This window comes from Cyclopterus lumpus, chromosome 15, assembly GCF_009769545.1.
Source record: "Cyclopterus lumpus isolate fCycLum1 chromosome 15, fCycLum1.pri, whole genome shotgun sequence".
NCBI classification, from domain to species: Eukaryota; Metazoa; Chordata; class Actinopteri; order Perciformes; family Cyclopteridae; genus Cyclopterus; species Cyclopterus lumpus.
In genome coordinates, this window is record NC_046980.1 from 22,506,906 (window position 1) to 22,522,683 (window position 15,778).

Sequence of the window (15,778 nt, forward strand, 5' to 3'; positions counted from 1 at the left end):
GGTTGATGTTGTTGATCTTATTGGGCCCGTCCCGAGTCACTTAAGAAACCAGTGGTCCGATCTGGCCTTCCTGCTTTATGGGCCTGAAACTCAATATCCTAAAGTTGTGTCAGCCCAAAAGGCAGGTCGGTCCACCGGGGCCATGCCCGGTACGTCAGAGGGCCGGTCCAGTCGTGGTCCAGCCCGGGTCCAGCCCGGGTCCAGTCCTGGTCCAGCCCGGGTCCAGTAGTCAGACCCTCATCCTCACCGCCTTTAAGTTACTATCTCAATTGATGCTGCGATTATTTATTTTGTATAGCTCCACGGTCAAGTTTCCTACTATGTGGGACATTGAAATAAAACTAATTTCTACCAATGTAGAACAATTTCACCATTATTATTATTATTATATATTTTAATTTTGGTTATTTTGGGCTTTTTTAAAAAAAAAATTTTGAAAGCAATAAAAAAACAACATAATTAAAGCGATATAACCGACATGTTACTTATTTAGGCATCTGAAAATCTATCAAATGAACCTATAATCCTAACCTGTCACACGTGTTTGCTACACAGTAGATAAAGTATATAAAATAATCATTAAGATGGTTTAAAAGAGGAGTCTGAATGTATCCACCAGTGTTGCCGAGGCTTTGAATGGGTGGTGTTGCGTTGCACTGAAATAAAGCTGTATCTGAATTATATGCAGGAGAAAACATTATTATTGTTATTGCGCCACAGTTCAACACAATGCTATCGATAACAACCTCCCAAAAAGAGGTGAAACGGCACCCCTCTGGCGTACAGATTACAATCCAGGGTTTCACAATTGATTTTTATATCAATCTTAATCTGAATGTATAAGGAAGCTTCAGCAAAGCTAATGCCATGCATATATGTGCATCACTGACAGAGTGACAGTTAGTTATAGAGTTCATGTCTGTGGCAGGTCAGTTAACACAGAGGTTACCTTGTTTATTGAAGTGCTGCATGACATCATCATATCAGCTGTCTGTGTTCACGTTACGTTGTCGCATCATTTAGTTTTGAGTGAACTCCTCCAGGTAACGGAGCTACAAACACAAATGTAACATCTTCTCCGATGTGGACACCGCGTCGTCTTTCTAATAACACATTCACGGGAGTCCAATATGTGTTAATTTGACAAACATTATGTGGCACAATTCCAACGGCATCAAAGTCACCATTGATATATTTTTAATGAAATAAGGTGCCGTGGTGGTCCAACAGAATGGGAGGGTCTATTTGAACAGACACTTAGCTTGAGCCAAAAGGTTCATTAACAACAAAGTCGGTTACTACAAATATGAATTGAACACAGTGATTATCACCAAAGTTGCATTTAGGTTAATTTTTTTAACTTTTGTTAAAAAAAACGTGTCTTTTTTGGACTGGTTGTAGAGTGACATGGCAGCTGGAAGGAAGGAGCCCCTGGAGCGGATCTGGATCAGTCTCTTACTGAAAGTGCTCGACCAGGAGGACCCTGTTCTCCACCACCTCTAATGGTTCCAAGATGGTTCACAATTATAAAAAATCATTTCCTTTTGATTGATCCATTTAGGCCAGTATGTACCTGGCACTACTCTTTGAGCCAGACCTCTGTAGTTTGTTGCAAAGTAAAAACACAAATGTACCTTGTAGTTATTTACAATGCATTTCTTTATTTTGTATAAATACTGTACAGACAGTGTACAGGCACATTCTGTATTTTATGTGACAAATGAAATGCTCCTCGACAGTGGATGACAGCTTCCTGTGTGTGAGGAGCTTCCTGAACCCATCGGCACAGGAGAGGCAGATGGAAACAAACTACGTCGACGGGACCCTCCTCGTCCGCTCGGCTGGCGGGTGGGTGGTGTCGTGGGTGGAGGGGCAGGGAGGACCGTCCTCACTGGGTCTCGGACTCTCTGGGGGAGTTCTGAGGTCTGCTGGGGGTCTGGGTCGTCCTGGGTTAACAAGTTGGTTGACGTCCACCCTCAGCTTCCCCAAGAAAGAGACAAAAGCCCAGAGGAGTCCTGCCCTGTGAGACACAAACACAAGAGATGAATACTATTGAACTCAACTACACAACCTTTACATTGTTGTGTTGAATGAGGAATTACTTACTCCGCCCACTGAAGGAAAGGCACACGCCGCTCTCCATCTGGTCCTGTGGTCCTCTGTCTGGTTCTGTGGTCCTCCGTCCTTCTCATCTGGTCCTGTGGTCCTCCGTCTGGTTCTGTGGTCCTCCGTCCTTCTCATCTGGTCCTGTGGTCCTCCGTCTGGTTCTGTGGTCCTCCGTCCTTCTCATCTGGTCCTGTGGTCCTCCCTGCATTTACAATAGAATATAAAATAAAGTGCACAGACAAACCGATAACAATACTTTAAGCAATGTAAGTGTAAGTTTAAAGTGACAAGTGTATAATAATTATGAATCTTGTTCAGCCAGAAGCTTCCGTCTCCTTCTGGATTTGTGAGCAGATGCAAACAGCTGCTTCCTATGTTTGTGAGGAGCTTCCCGAACCGACCAGCACAGAAGAAGCAGACGGAGACAAACTACGTCCTCTGTGCCGGTGGGAACGGGACGCCCCTCGCCCTCTCGGCTGGCGGGCGGGGCGGGGCGGGGTTTGGGTGGACGGGCAAGGGGGTCCTGTCACAAACACAAGAGATGAATTCATTTGAACTGAACTACACAACAACCTTTACATTAGTGTGTTGAATCTGGCCTCCAATGATGGAATCGTATTAATGATACTTCTGTAGTCTTAGTGAGGGATTACTTACTCCGCCCACTAACAGAAAGGCAACCGCCGCTCTCCATCTGGTCCTGTGGTCCTCCATCCTTCTCATCTGGTCCTGTGGTCCTCCATCCTTCTCATCTGGTCCTGTGGTCCTCCATCCTCGGCAGTCGGGGGAGGAGTCCTCTTCCATGCTCCTCCTGGTAGACTCTTCTGGTTTCTGGGGGAATGGAGCTTCTTCAGGACATTCCACACAAACGGAGGGTAAATTGAACATCAATAAACTTTGCAACAATTTCACTGTATATACACTTTGCATTTTTTCTGGTTATGAATAAAGTATCTATCTAATCTACAACTATATATCTTTTTTTTTTTTTTTTTTTTTTTGTTTTTTATTTGCACAATTCAAACAATAAAATCACAACAGAGATAAATGAATATCACAGTGCACGAACTGGGCTTATTTGAAGCCTCCACCTATATAATATTTAACATTTTACAAAATTACAAACATAAAATGAAAAATACATAAGCTAGACAACAAAAGAAAAATAATGTAATTATATCGAGTCTGAGTAGGCATGTGTGAGCGTGTGTGTGCATGTGAAAGTGAGCATGGCATTTGTCATGGCGGGTGGTGCAACATTGGACAATAACATTACAGTAGAATGCATTTACAGTAGAATATAAAATAAAGTGCACGGACAAACAGATAACATTACTTTAAACAGTGTAATGTAAATGTAGGTTTAAAGTGACAGGTGTATAACTTACCTGATTACTTACCTTCGGACCTGTCGCAGTCGGGCCCGTTGGAAGCTGGCCAGCCGCAGTCGGGGGAGTCGGATGAGTCGGAGTCGGGCGAGTCGGACACGGGACCGGGCCAGTCGGAGTCGGGCGAGTCGGAGGCGGTCGGGCAGGTTGGAGTCGTTGGAATCTGAATCACAGTCAGGCAAAACAACCAACACAACCCCAAACACATTGCGAACCTCATATTGCACGATATTACCTTCGGGGACATACCTGAGGGCTTCAGGGAAGCCGCGCTGAGGAACTCCAACGAAGTCTCCGCCAGCTGCAGGGAAACATTGAAGGATTCCTCATGACATGAAATATTTCTGGATTACATTGAGCAATAATGGATTCAGATTCCAGCTGCTAATCAATCAGTTAGCAGGTCAATTAACCGACTACGAGCAACACCTTCCAGACTAAACATGTTTCATATCTTCTCACGAAAAAAATGGTCAAATAAATATAAAACGTACCTCCAGGGGGGCCTGCCAGTCCCAGCAGCAGGGCCACGGCGATGTCGTCGTCCATTCTCCGGCTTCTCGGGGTCCGCGATAGAGGAAGGTCAGTAGTTCTGTTGTCCAACGAGATTCAAGTGTAGCTTTTAGCTAGCGGTCAACAGCTCAAAGAGCTAGCTTCACAGTTTGGGTCAACAAGAGGGTTCAAGTGTCGAAGTCAAAATGCAAAGGGTATGGGCCTCTGCCGGGTTACCATGGCAATTACTGATGGGCGTGGTCACGCAAGACACAAAGAGGTTTTAATTATTTTCTCATATTTGTCCAACATATATTTTGTTTTATTAGTACTATTACTTTGCATCATACATGCGCGCACATGCACTCCCATGCAGGTACTTAACAGGTCGCTCTCGTGTCAAACGAAGCACCGCAACAACGAGCAGCGTGCATTTCAATGTTAAATGTTAAATAAATCAGTAAAAGGAGCACACGCGTGTACAATAAGTCACGTGTCAACAGTCAAAACAAAGCGACTCAGGGTCGCGTGCAGGTCACGTGACGCTGGATTCGACCCGCACGCCCAACGTTCCATGGCGGACAATTTGCATATTTGATTTTAGAATTCTATAAATATGGTTCAGGCGCCATCTTGTTTCTGTAATTTCAACATTAAACTTCGACGTTTTGATGCCTTCAACCCAAAACAACCGGGGTTTCGAACCTCTACACTAATTGCGATCACATTCCGCACATCTGCCGACATTTTCAAGACATTCCGCCCCTCAGAAATCATTTCGCAGCAGAAATCATCGACTTTTCACAAAATATCTTTTTTCCCCAAATTGCCTGACGTCACTCTGTGAATTCTGACCCTTAAAACTCAAAAAGTTTCACTGATTTCTAAACTGAGAACACTTTTAAGGATTTAAGGGGATACATTAATAATAAAAAATGATAAATTAAACATAAAAATGGTCTTACCGGCACAGTGACGGTCCAACTCACAGGCCGGTCCCGTCAGCAGGGGCTGGTCCTCGGTCTGGAGTCGTCGGAAGGCCTTTCTCCGGGTCTCTGGTGCTCTCGGTAGTCCTGGTCTAGTAGATTTGTTTCGTTTGCAGTAAAAAGGGTCAAGCAGTTCAAAAGTCAAAAGGTTTTCCTTCACAGGTTTGGGTTCTCAGAGGGTTCTCAGAGGTTCTCAGGAGGGTTCCGCTCAGGTCCAAGTCCAAAGTGCAAAGGGACGAATCGGAACGTCCGCGGCCCTTAAATACCCTCGGTTTCCATGGCATTGACGCACGGGCTTGCGTGCGATTGAGCAATACAGAAAGAGAGAAGTATGAATTATTTCCACCTTATTTGTCAAATATACATTTGTATTTGATTCATACTAGAGTTATTATTATTGTATGTGTCGGTGATCTGTTGCTATTCATGCAAAGCTATGAGCTGTAAAGACAAACTGATGGTAATTAAATACATATTATCGTGTAATATTGTAGATTAAAATGATGCTCTCGTTGTAATTAATCATGCAGCGTATGGAGCGTTATTATGTGCTTCACGTTGTTGGCATCTACTTGTTGTTGATGATTGGCAGATGTATGATACATAAATGACGGGCTCAAGTGCATGGTCTTCCGACTAAACTACTTCATTTATTTGCAGATTAAGACACATTTCTATTATTATATGTTATATACTATGTTTTCCAATGCGCCCTCGAGACCAGATGCTGTCATTTAATTGGCTGAAGAGTCAGAAACACTCCGTGAATCGTGACTGACAGTAGTCACGGTAAGCTACTAAATACAGCAGTCAATAAAGCCTCATATTAGTATTTGGTTTGGTCTCAGCATTGATATGTTGACCCTGCTGTGCTTTGTTGATAGTGAAATGACACCAACAAAGAAAAGAGATGAAGTGTGTTCACCACCAGAGGGTCAGCAGCTAGCAAGAGGACGGTCGTTGTTAGTTAGGGTTAGCTAGTAACGTTAGCAGGCTAACTACCACACAGTGCAAACCTGCATCCTTTGGAGATGCATTCAGGGAACTCGGAAACTCAGCGCAGGTGTAGTGCAGCAGGAAGCAGCAGCTGGACCACCGGGGCTCCAGGTGAGGTCTTACATTGAAAAAGGCACTTTGTTTTGAGTGTGTCAAAGCATACGCCATAAAGACAATGGCCCTTCTGCTTCAATGGTTTTAGTAATTGGAAAAATACCATTGGAAGTTGTAGTCGCCATCAAGAGAGTAAAGCCCACCTTCATGCTGTAGCAACACGTGCATTGGAGAAAACACCAGTTCACCCAACTACGACGTGCAATGGCTAAAACACAGCAGGAGGCAAGGCCCTGTCGAATTACAAGTATGATAGATTTATTTTAATGTATTTAATATAGTCTTTTTCATATACACAACTGGTAAAAGTTGTTTATATATATTCTTATTCATTTGTTTATTATTATTATTATTTGTTTGGTGCAGAATACTGTTTAAACTAAGGTTTTATTACTGTTATTATGTTTAAATCAGTTCCAAGTTACACAAATGTATTTTAATAAAGTTTGCCCGTTCAACATAATATTTACGTTTCATTTTTCTGCAATAATAAGCCATACATATTATAACATATGACCACAAAAAATAAAATTACTCGGTTGATGATTATTACTTATTTCCTACATTTGACACTGCTCTGATTCCAGTAGACTCTGTGCACCAACTGAACACCAGTATAAAACAGACACAATACACCATGGTAGTATACAGTGAGAACAACGTGTGTGAATGATTTCAGATATAGAATGTCCTACACTGTAAAACCTACCAGCTCATCTTAATAAAAGAAGTAAGCTAACCCAACTTAAATCGCATAGAAAGTTGTAGTTATTGAGTGATACACTCGTGAACTCGTAAGTGAACTTCAGGTAGACTTTCAAGTTGTGTGTATCAATTCCAATGAGTTGTATCAACTCATTTGATCTAAATTGATTTTTATAGACAGTGGATGTGTTCGTAAAACGTAACTGTCTTCATCTGTCGATAAGAGTGAAGAAAGAAAAGTATAAGGGTAAGTATCCTGTTCTCTCTTTTATTAGCTTGCGTTAGCATTACTGTAACGAACATTACTCTCTAAAAGCTTTCTCGTTCTCTTAACGTTTAGCTTGTCTGCTAAACAAGTTGTCTTTTTCAGAGTTGTTGATGTCGGCACATGATTTTCCATCCAAATTACATTGCCATAGTGCAATAATCCTGAAGTGACTGTTATCTGCGGTTAGCAACCGTTAGCTTAAGTTCATGTTACCGAATAGGCTCAACACTGTAAACGTTAGCATGGTTGCGCTGGGCTCCGCGTGGTGGTCATCCAGTCTGTTTCATTAACAGGCAGTTGTCGCCACGTGCACAGTTAGCACAATGGGATTGAAATTGTAATACACAAATGATATCAAACGGTTGATTTAATTTAAGGCATTCAACACATGTGTTGCTTAACATTGTTAAAGTTAGAATGGTTGTGCTGGGCTCCACGTGGTGATTCAACATGTGTTGCTTATACAGCTAATACACAACGACAGGCTACCAAGCTAACGTTACTGCCTTATGTTAGCTATGTTTTTTGTTCTTTCTTTTACGCCTGACTTTAATAAATTGAACGTATTATTTTCATTTCAGTTGTGATTGAGCTCATCGACCCAGGTCATGTGGACATGTAAGTTGTCCTTTTTCTAGTCCCATCAAAGTCTTACTGAGACATTACAGACTCCAACATGGCCAGTATTCTACTGTTTCTCCCTTTCCATGTGTGTATTACAACTGCATATGCACTTGTAGCAGTTTTAATCCACTCAAGACACACATGTCAAGACTACACAGGCCTAATGTTAGTGAGAAGTGTAGCAGGCAGTGACCCTCATGGTGTGGCAGACAATTTTGCATTTCATTGAATAGTAAGCACACTCATTGTGTATGTTTCCCAGTACCATCAAATGTTTATATCTTATTTATTAGCCTATCATAGTTGGCATGTTTGGTATACATATGTTCTGGACCTCATGTGTACTCTTTCTTTCAGGAGGAGGAGTTTGAAGCCTTCCAGGTGGGTGCTGTGGTGACGGATATGGACACGGCTGCAGTGATTCCCTTCCAACCTCTCCATGTCATCCTGGGGGATCAAGTTGTAATGACTGTTGGACTGATGCTGAGTGGCTTCTTTGAATTCATCCAGGTTGTCCTGTTAAATTTGGATGATGGTAGAAAGCAGCTCAACATCCCAGAGCACTGGTCCAACAGACTGGTAGAACATCTCCAACATCCCAGAGCACTGGTCCAACAGACTGGTAGAACATCTCCAACATCTCAGAGCACTGGTCCAACAGACTGGTAGAACATCTCCAACATCTCAGATCACTGGTCCAACAGACTGGTAGAACATCTCCAACATCCCAGAGCACTGGTCCAACAGACTGGTAGAACATCTCCAACATCTCAGAGCACTGGTCCAACAGACTGGTAGAACATCTCCAACATCCCAGAGCACTGGTCCAACAGACTGGTAGAACATCCCAGAGCACTGGTCCAACAGACTGGTAGAACATCTCCAACATCTCAGAGCACTGGTCCAACAGACTGGTAGAACATCTCCAACATCTCAGATCACTGGTCCAACAGACTGATAGAACATCTCCAACATCCCAGAGCACTGGTCCAACAGACTGGTAGAACATCTCCAACATCCCAGAGCACTGGTCCAACAGACTGGTAGAACATCTCCAACATCCCAGAGCACTGGTCCAACAGACTGGTAGAACATCTCAGATCACTGGTCCAACAGACTGGTAGAACATCTCAGAGCACTTGTCCAATAGACTGGTAGAACATCTCCAACATCCCAGAGCACTGGTCCAACAGACTGGTAGAACATCTCCAACATCTCAGATCACTGGTCCAACAGACTGGTAGAACATCTCCAACATCCCAGAGCACTGGTCCAACAGACTGGTAGAACATCTCCAACATCCCAGAGCACTGGTCCAACAGACTGGTAGAACATCTCCAACATCCCAGAGCACTGGTCCAACAGACTGGTAGAACATCTCAGAGCACTGGTCCAACAGACTGGTAGAACATCTCCAACATCTCAGATCACTGGTCCAACAGACTGGTAGAACATCTCAGAGCACTGGTCCAATAGACTGGTAGAACATCTCCAACATCTCAGATCACTGGTCCAACAGACTGGTAGAACATCTCAGAGCACTGGTCCAATAGACTGGTAGAACATCTCCAACATCCCAGAGCACTGGTCCAACAGACTGGTAGAACATCTCAGAGCACTGGTCCAACAGACTGGTAGAACATCTCCAACATCTCAGATCACTGGTCCAACAGACTGGTAGAACATCTCAGAGCACTGGTCCAACAGACTGGGAATATATCTATGCAGCTTTATCCCAACTTTATGTCATAGCCTGAACGCATCATAAAACGTGTCACATTTCTCAGCTTCCTCTGCACTTCCGGCTTTCACCGCAGAGGCAACAGACTGAACGTCAACAAGATGCGATAGTTTAACTTCCCCGATGAGCTGTGATCAGTGACAGCGGTGTTAACAGCTTCCAGGTTCTCCTCCTGCTTCTGTAAATGTCACATCTCTGTACCGGAGGCGTTTGGCACTAAATCAAAACGAACCATGCAGTTCTCCCCGACCAACGGAGACTTCACGTTCGTCTCTTCGACGGAGGCTGAAGGTAAGCTAATGCTACAGCTAATGCTACAGCTAATGCTACAGCGCAACAGCTAGCGGGCCGGAGCAGCGTGAACCCGTGGACGGGTCACGGGGTCAGTCACCCGGGTCCACACGTCCAGTCCGTCGGAACACACGGACTGACGTGTGGGTCGACGGTGTGCTATTCCCCGTAGCCGCTCCTCGCGTCCCCTATGCTACTGTGAGCGACCGTTAGCGCTGCTAACTCATGCAGGACCGATACGTGTCGTCCACAAACAATCAGTTCCACTCTTTGTGACATCTTGCTTATGGTCACGAGGCCGTTAAAGTAAGACCCCGAGGACCAGCCGGTACCGTTCAGATCCGTTCTCCTCCTCACGAAGCACGGAACGGGTACGGACCAGAACTTGTAAACACTGGTCAGTGACCAGCTTCACGCCACCCCATGCAGTAGAAACGAGTACAACTAATAATACAATTAATTATTGTATATAATTTGACAATTAAAAGGTCAAATTATATACAATAAGCACAACGTAAAATACAATGCTATAAACTGAGAGACATGTTCCTACAAGCTGGAGAGTAAGGGGCATAATATTTATATATATATATATATATATATATATATATATATATATAAACTATGTGTACTGTGGATGGAGAAGGTCTTCACTGCCAGTGGGAGACATGTTGCACAGGAAGGATGCATATTGTCTTAAAGGACCGTGTTCCCAGTAGAGCTTCAACCAACGTGTACCTTTTTGTTATTGATGAAACTAATTGTCTCCTTGATTAGTTGAGCACTCACTGGGTCGAGAAAACATTCTGGGAGTCCAAGATGATGAATGTCCTTGTCTTTTTTGGACCGCTAAGAGTCCAAACACAATTATATTAAATGTACACAAACGCACATTGTCCAAATAAATGACGCTTCATTTTCTGTTGATTGACTGATGGTTTCAGCTCTCGGTTGACGTTTTTCTACTCTAATGTTCAATGAAGTTTATGCGATACTGATATATTTTTAAAAACTGCGCTTACAAGAGATGGATTTCTAAAACTTTAGCTCCATGTGTAAATTGCTGTATGTATGCGTTTCCTGATCCGCACCCATCTATAATATGAATATTAATACATTTTCTTTGTATAGTGCTTTAAAAGGTACTCAAAGGCACTCTACGTGGTAAAAACAGAAAGAATAATAATATAAACAAGAGAGATGTTGTAACCGTAAGAAACAAAAACATACGAAACTTGCATCCCAGGTTAAAAAAAGCACATTTGAACAAACAAGTTTTGTTATGATTGAACACTCTGCAAACAAACGTGTTTTCCACAGAGCTCAGCGGCACCATCAGTGCCCCGGATATTAAGCTGAACGTGGGCAGCGAGGGCGGTAAAGATCCATATGCCACCACCTTCCTGAGGCAGCGAGGCTACGGCTGGCTGCTGGAGGTGGAGGAGGACGACAGTGAAGAGAGCAAACCTCTTCTGTGAGTACATGTTGTGCCTCTTTTTATTAATCTGGCTTATGACTCTCTCAATCCTTTTAGTGGCTGCGACAAAAGTCCTAGACAGAAACAGGAACTACCGTAGTGCATTATAATTAATAATGCATCTCTATAAAGTACGATAACAGTGCACACTGACATGCTAAGGACATGGATAGGTTTACATCCTGGTGTGGACAGGTTTACATCATAGTGTGGACAGGTTTACATCATGGTGTGGACAGGTTTACATCAGTGTGGACAGGTTTACCTCCTAGTGTGGACAGGTTTACCTCCTAGTGTGGACAGGTTTACCTCCTGGTGTGGACAGGTTTACATCATGGTGTGGTCAGGTTTACATCATGGTGTGGACAGGTTTACATCATGGTGTGGACAGGTTTACATCCTGGTGTGGACAGGTTTACATCCTGGTGTGGACAGGTTTACATCATGATGTGGACAGGTTTACATCAGTGTGGACAGGTTTACATCATGGTGTGGACAGGTTTACATCATGGTGTGGACAGGTTTACCTCCTGGTGTGGACAGGTTTACATCATGGTGTGGACAGGTTTACCTCCTAGTGTGGACAGGTTTACATCATGGTGTGGACAGGTTTACATCATGGTGTGGACAGGTTTACATCATGGTGTGGACAGGTTTACATCATGATGTGGACAGGTTTACATCATGGTGTGGACAGGTTTACATCCTAGTGTGGACAGGTTTACATCATAGTGTGGACAGGTTTACATCAGTGTGGACAGGTTTACCTCCTAGTGTGGACAGGTTTACATCATGGTGTGGACAGGTTTACCTCCTGGTGTGGACAGGTTTACATCATGGTGTGGACAGGTTTACATCCTGGTGTGGACAGGTTTACATCATGGTGTGGACAGGTTTACATCCTGGTGTGGACAGGTTTACATCATGGTGTGGACAGGTTTACATCCTGGTGTGGACAGGTTTACATCAGTGTGGACAGGTTTACATCATGGTGTGGACAGGTTTACATCATGGTGTGGACAGGTTTACATCATGGTGTAGACAGGTTTACATCATGGTGTGGACAGGTTTACATCATGGTGTAGACAGGTTTACATCATGGTGTAGACAGGTTTACATCATGGTGTGGACAGGTTTACATCCTGGTGTGGACAGGTTTACATCCTGGTGTGGACAGGTTTACATCCTGGTGTGGACAGGTTTACATCCTAGTGTGGACAGGTTTACATCATGGTGTGGACAGGTTTACATCATGGTGTGGACAGGTTTACATCATGGTGTGGACATGTTTACATCCTAGTGTGGACATGTTTACATCCTAGTGTGGACAGGTTTACATCATGGTGTAGACAGGTTTACATCATGGTGTAGACAGGTTTACATCATGGTGTGGACAGGTTTACATCATGGTGTGGACAGGTTTACATCATGGTGTAGACAGGTTTACATCCTGGTGTGGACAGGTTTACATCATGGTGTGGACAGGTATTTTGTTTTCAGGTGTGTTTGTGTGTGGACGGAAATCATTTCGTCAACGATGCTGAAGCTCCCGCGTGGACGAAGAGCATTTTATTTTTTAAAACATGTATTTAATACGATATTGTTTCCTCAAGGACCAAACCGCACTGAAAGCGATAAACAACGTGCCTCGTTTGAAATGCCAACACAACAGAACCAGCAGTGTTGAAGAGAAAGGTCACCATTTAGCCAACGAGTTATTGGGACTACAAAAACACTCAGGCCGCTCGCTGTTGTTCCAGCAATCCTGGCTGAGTGGAGGTCTCTTTAACCCCCCCCCCCCCCCCCCCCCCCCCCCCCCCCCCCGCCGAGCTAAATGTGACGAATAATATAGATTTGAGCTGCTTTCTCCCAGAGAATCATGATGGACAGCTGCAGCTGAACCACTGAACCAGCATGTTTCACTTTATGCCACACCCCAGTCAGCAGCCGAGAGGTGTCTGTTGGCCTCTGGTGTTGGATGAGATTCAACTGACCGGCACAGAGCTGGTGTCAACACAAAGATCTCCGTCAGCCCCGTTGTTGTCGTCTCACTTGTGGCTATTTAGATAACTTTCTTTTGTAGAGCAAAGCTCGTCATTATAATGCCCGTCTTGTCTGTGTGAGAAGGGAGGAGCTGGACATTGACCCGAAGGACATCTACTACAAGATTCGATGTGTGCTGATGCCGATGCCGTCGCTGGGTTATAACCGGCAGGTGGTCAGAGACAACCCGGACTTCTGGGGCCCTCTCGCCGTGGTGCTGCTCTTCTCCATGATCTCCATCTATGGACAGTTTAGGGTGAGCAGTAAACGCAACATGCAGGAACTCCACTTCCCATAATCGGAGGCTTTGGTGCTCGGGTCCGGCTCACATGTCCACTGTGTTTTTCCAACTGCTACAATTTTAGATATACATCATAAAAGAAGCTTACAGCGCAACCAACTATGATAATATTAGGTCCCTTTTTTATGTACTGTTTGGTAGGCTTCACTAAGCCCCGCCCCCTGCTGCAACTCCATCAACGATCTAGAAGCGTAGATCTCCTGGGTAACAAGTATCACTATTACACGAGGTTTAACCATGAGCAGCTCCAAACCAGCCTGAACATCTGACACCACAGCCGGATAGCTGTGGGACCCTGGCCGACGCGTTCAAGGGATTAGTTTCATGCTGAATCCCAGACGCTGCCTTTTTTTCCCAGTTTGCTCCCCTGCACACAGTATGATCCTTTTTATTTATATTTAATCTGGTTTCATCCTTTTAATGTCCCCTGTTGGTCTAGTGCGTATGTGGTAACTGTTGCTGTAAACAATGTGTCTTCTTGTCCAGTTACAACCGACAGTTCTGCTGCTCACACCGGAAAGTACCTGGAATTTGCATTTCCAGTATTATCAGTGGAAACAAAGGCAGTATCTGTGCTAGTGGACACACACACACACACACACAGTTATGTGTGTTTAGTTCCTGATGTTGAAAAGGCCGTTGCATCACTCAGTCTCAAATAACCTTTAGCAGAAACCAGTGACTGTTTGTGCTCTTGAGTTAAAGGTAGACATCCGCAGCTTCAATTTCAAGACCTCAGATTTCCTGTAACGCCATATTAGTGGAGCTGGTCTTTTGCATATGTGGATGGCATGGGAGGGATGCCAGTGAATTGTCATGGCAACGCCTCACCGTTTTCAGTAAGGACACTAAACTCTGCTGCTTCTTTTCTGCAGGTTGTGTCTTGGATCATCACCATCTGGATATTTGGATCACTGACAATCTTCCTGCTGGCTCGTGTCCTCGGTGGTGAGGTGAGTGTCTTCTGAGGTCCAGTCAGACTTGACTCGAGCTTGTTCTGATGGAGTCCGTCGTTCTCTTGGGCAGGTTTCCTTCGGCCAGGTTCTCGGCGTGATCGGATATTCCCTCCTTCCCCTCATCGTTATAGCCCCTGTGCTCTTAGTGATCGGAGGGTTCGAGGTAGTTTCTACACTAATCAAAGTAAGTCAAACACCACCAAAACCATCTGAAAAATACAGCTTTTTACGCTCAGAGTTTATCAGTTAAATATGTTTTTAAAAGCATTTATTCACTCACGGGAAAGAACCGTGTATTTATTGATAAGAGTAGCTGCTTGTAGTAAAACTATCCTAAAGGTACCTCTCCCTACCTGAAGGCTGAGCGGAGGGGGTATTTACTTGGTCACCACTAGATGTCACTAAATCGTACACACTGCTACTGTAATGGGTCAAAAGTCTAACTCATTGAGCTGCACATTAACCACACGATGAGACGGTTCTGTCTGCTCTGATCTTCCAGCTGTTCGGAGTGTTCTGGGCTGCTTACAGCGCCGCTTCCCTGCTCGTCGGAGATGAATTCAAAACGAAGAAGCCCCTTCTCATTTATCCCATTCTCCTTTTGTACATCTACTTCCTGTCATTATATACTGGTGTGTGACTGGATGAAGTGAAACTGGACCTTTTCATGGACACTGACCCTGCTGTGAGGAGGAGGAGGAGGAGGAGGAGGAGGAGGAAGGGGTCAAACTACAGAACCAGGATTCTTTTCTTTTTTTTAAATTTTTTTTTTTTTTAAAAGATGTTTATTTCTTTTTTTAACTATTAAATAGTAGACGGTGGAGATGTTAGGAATATATAACAATGTATATAGTTTTGTCCCTCATGTCTTCGGTCAATAAAATGCATATGCTTTAACAGCTGAAACGTCAGGATGCAGACAGGAAAAAGACCCAGTGTTCTATATTCATTTAGTGGTGTCTTTTTTAATATATTCTGGATCCAACTGAAGTGTGGTGCCAAATGTGTGGCGTTGATGCTGAAGGAAGAGACAGTGGAGCTTAATGTTCTAAATTGTTGTACTATGAGTGTCCATCCTTACTTTTTATTTTTCACAGGCTCGTTTTCTTAGTTTGTGTATTTTAGCAGCAGAAGCAAGTGGACCTTGGCAGTTAGGGGGATTTAACCCAGTGTCTGCTCAATGTGGTGCCTTGTTTTCACACCTCGAGTCCTGTTTGCCAGCCGTTTAATACAGGAATATAATCATTTGATCAACAATTACAGTAAATTCATAGTTATTTGGCACTTAAA

At 43.9% G+C, this 15,778-nt stretch overlaps 1 protein-coding gene across 1 annotated transcript; it reads left to right on the forward strand.

Moving 5' to 3' along the window:
• Positions 1-9,455: 9,455 nt before the first annotated feature.
• Positions 9,456-15,778, forward strand: yipf4 (Yip1 domain family, member 4). The gene is made up of 6 exons (XM_034552670.1): positions 9,456-9,711; positions 11,032-11,185; positions 13,316-13,487; positions 14,408-14,485; positions 14,559-14,672; positions 14,991-15,778. Exons 1-6 carry the CDS (start codon positions 9,654-9,656, stop codon positions 15,126-15,128), a joined length of 714 nt encoding a protein of 237 aa, XP_034408561.1. The 5' UTR covers positions 9,456-9,653; the 3' UTR covers positions 15,129-15,778.

Excerpts from the sequence above, each read along its gene's own strand:
- yipf4 (XM_034552670.1), top strand. The coding sequence starts at position 9,654 with ATGCAGTTCTCCCCGACCAACGGAGACTTCACGTTCGTCTCTTCGACG. Across the intron at positions 13,488-14,407 it reads CCATCTATGGACAGTTTAGG|GTTGTGTCTTGGATCATCAC; the intron begins GTGAGCAGTAAA and ends TCTTTTCTGCAG. Across the intron at positions 14,486-14,558 it reads CTCGTGTCCTCGGTGGTGAG|GTTTCCTTCGGCCAGGTTCT; the intron begins GTGAGTGTCTTC and ends TCTCTTGGGCAG.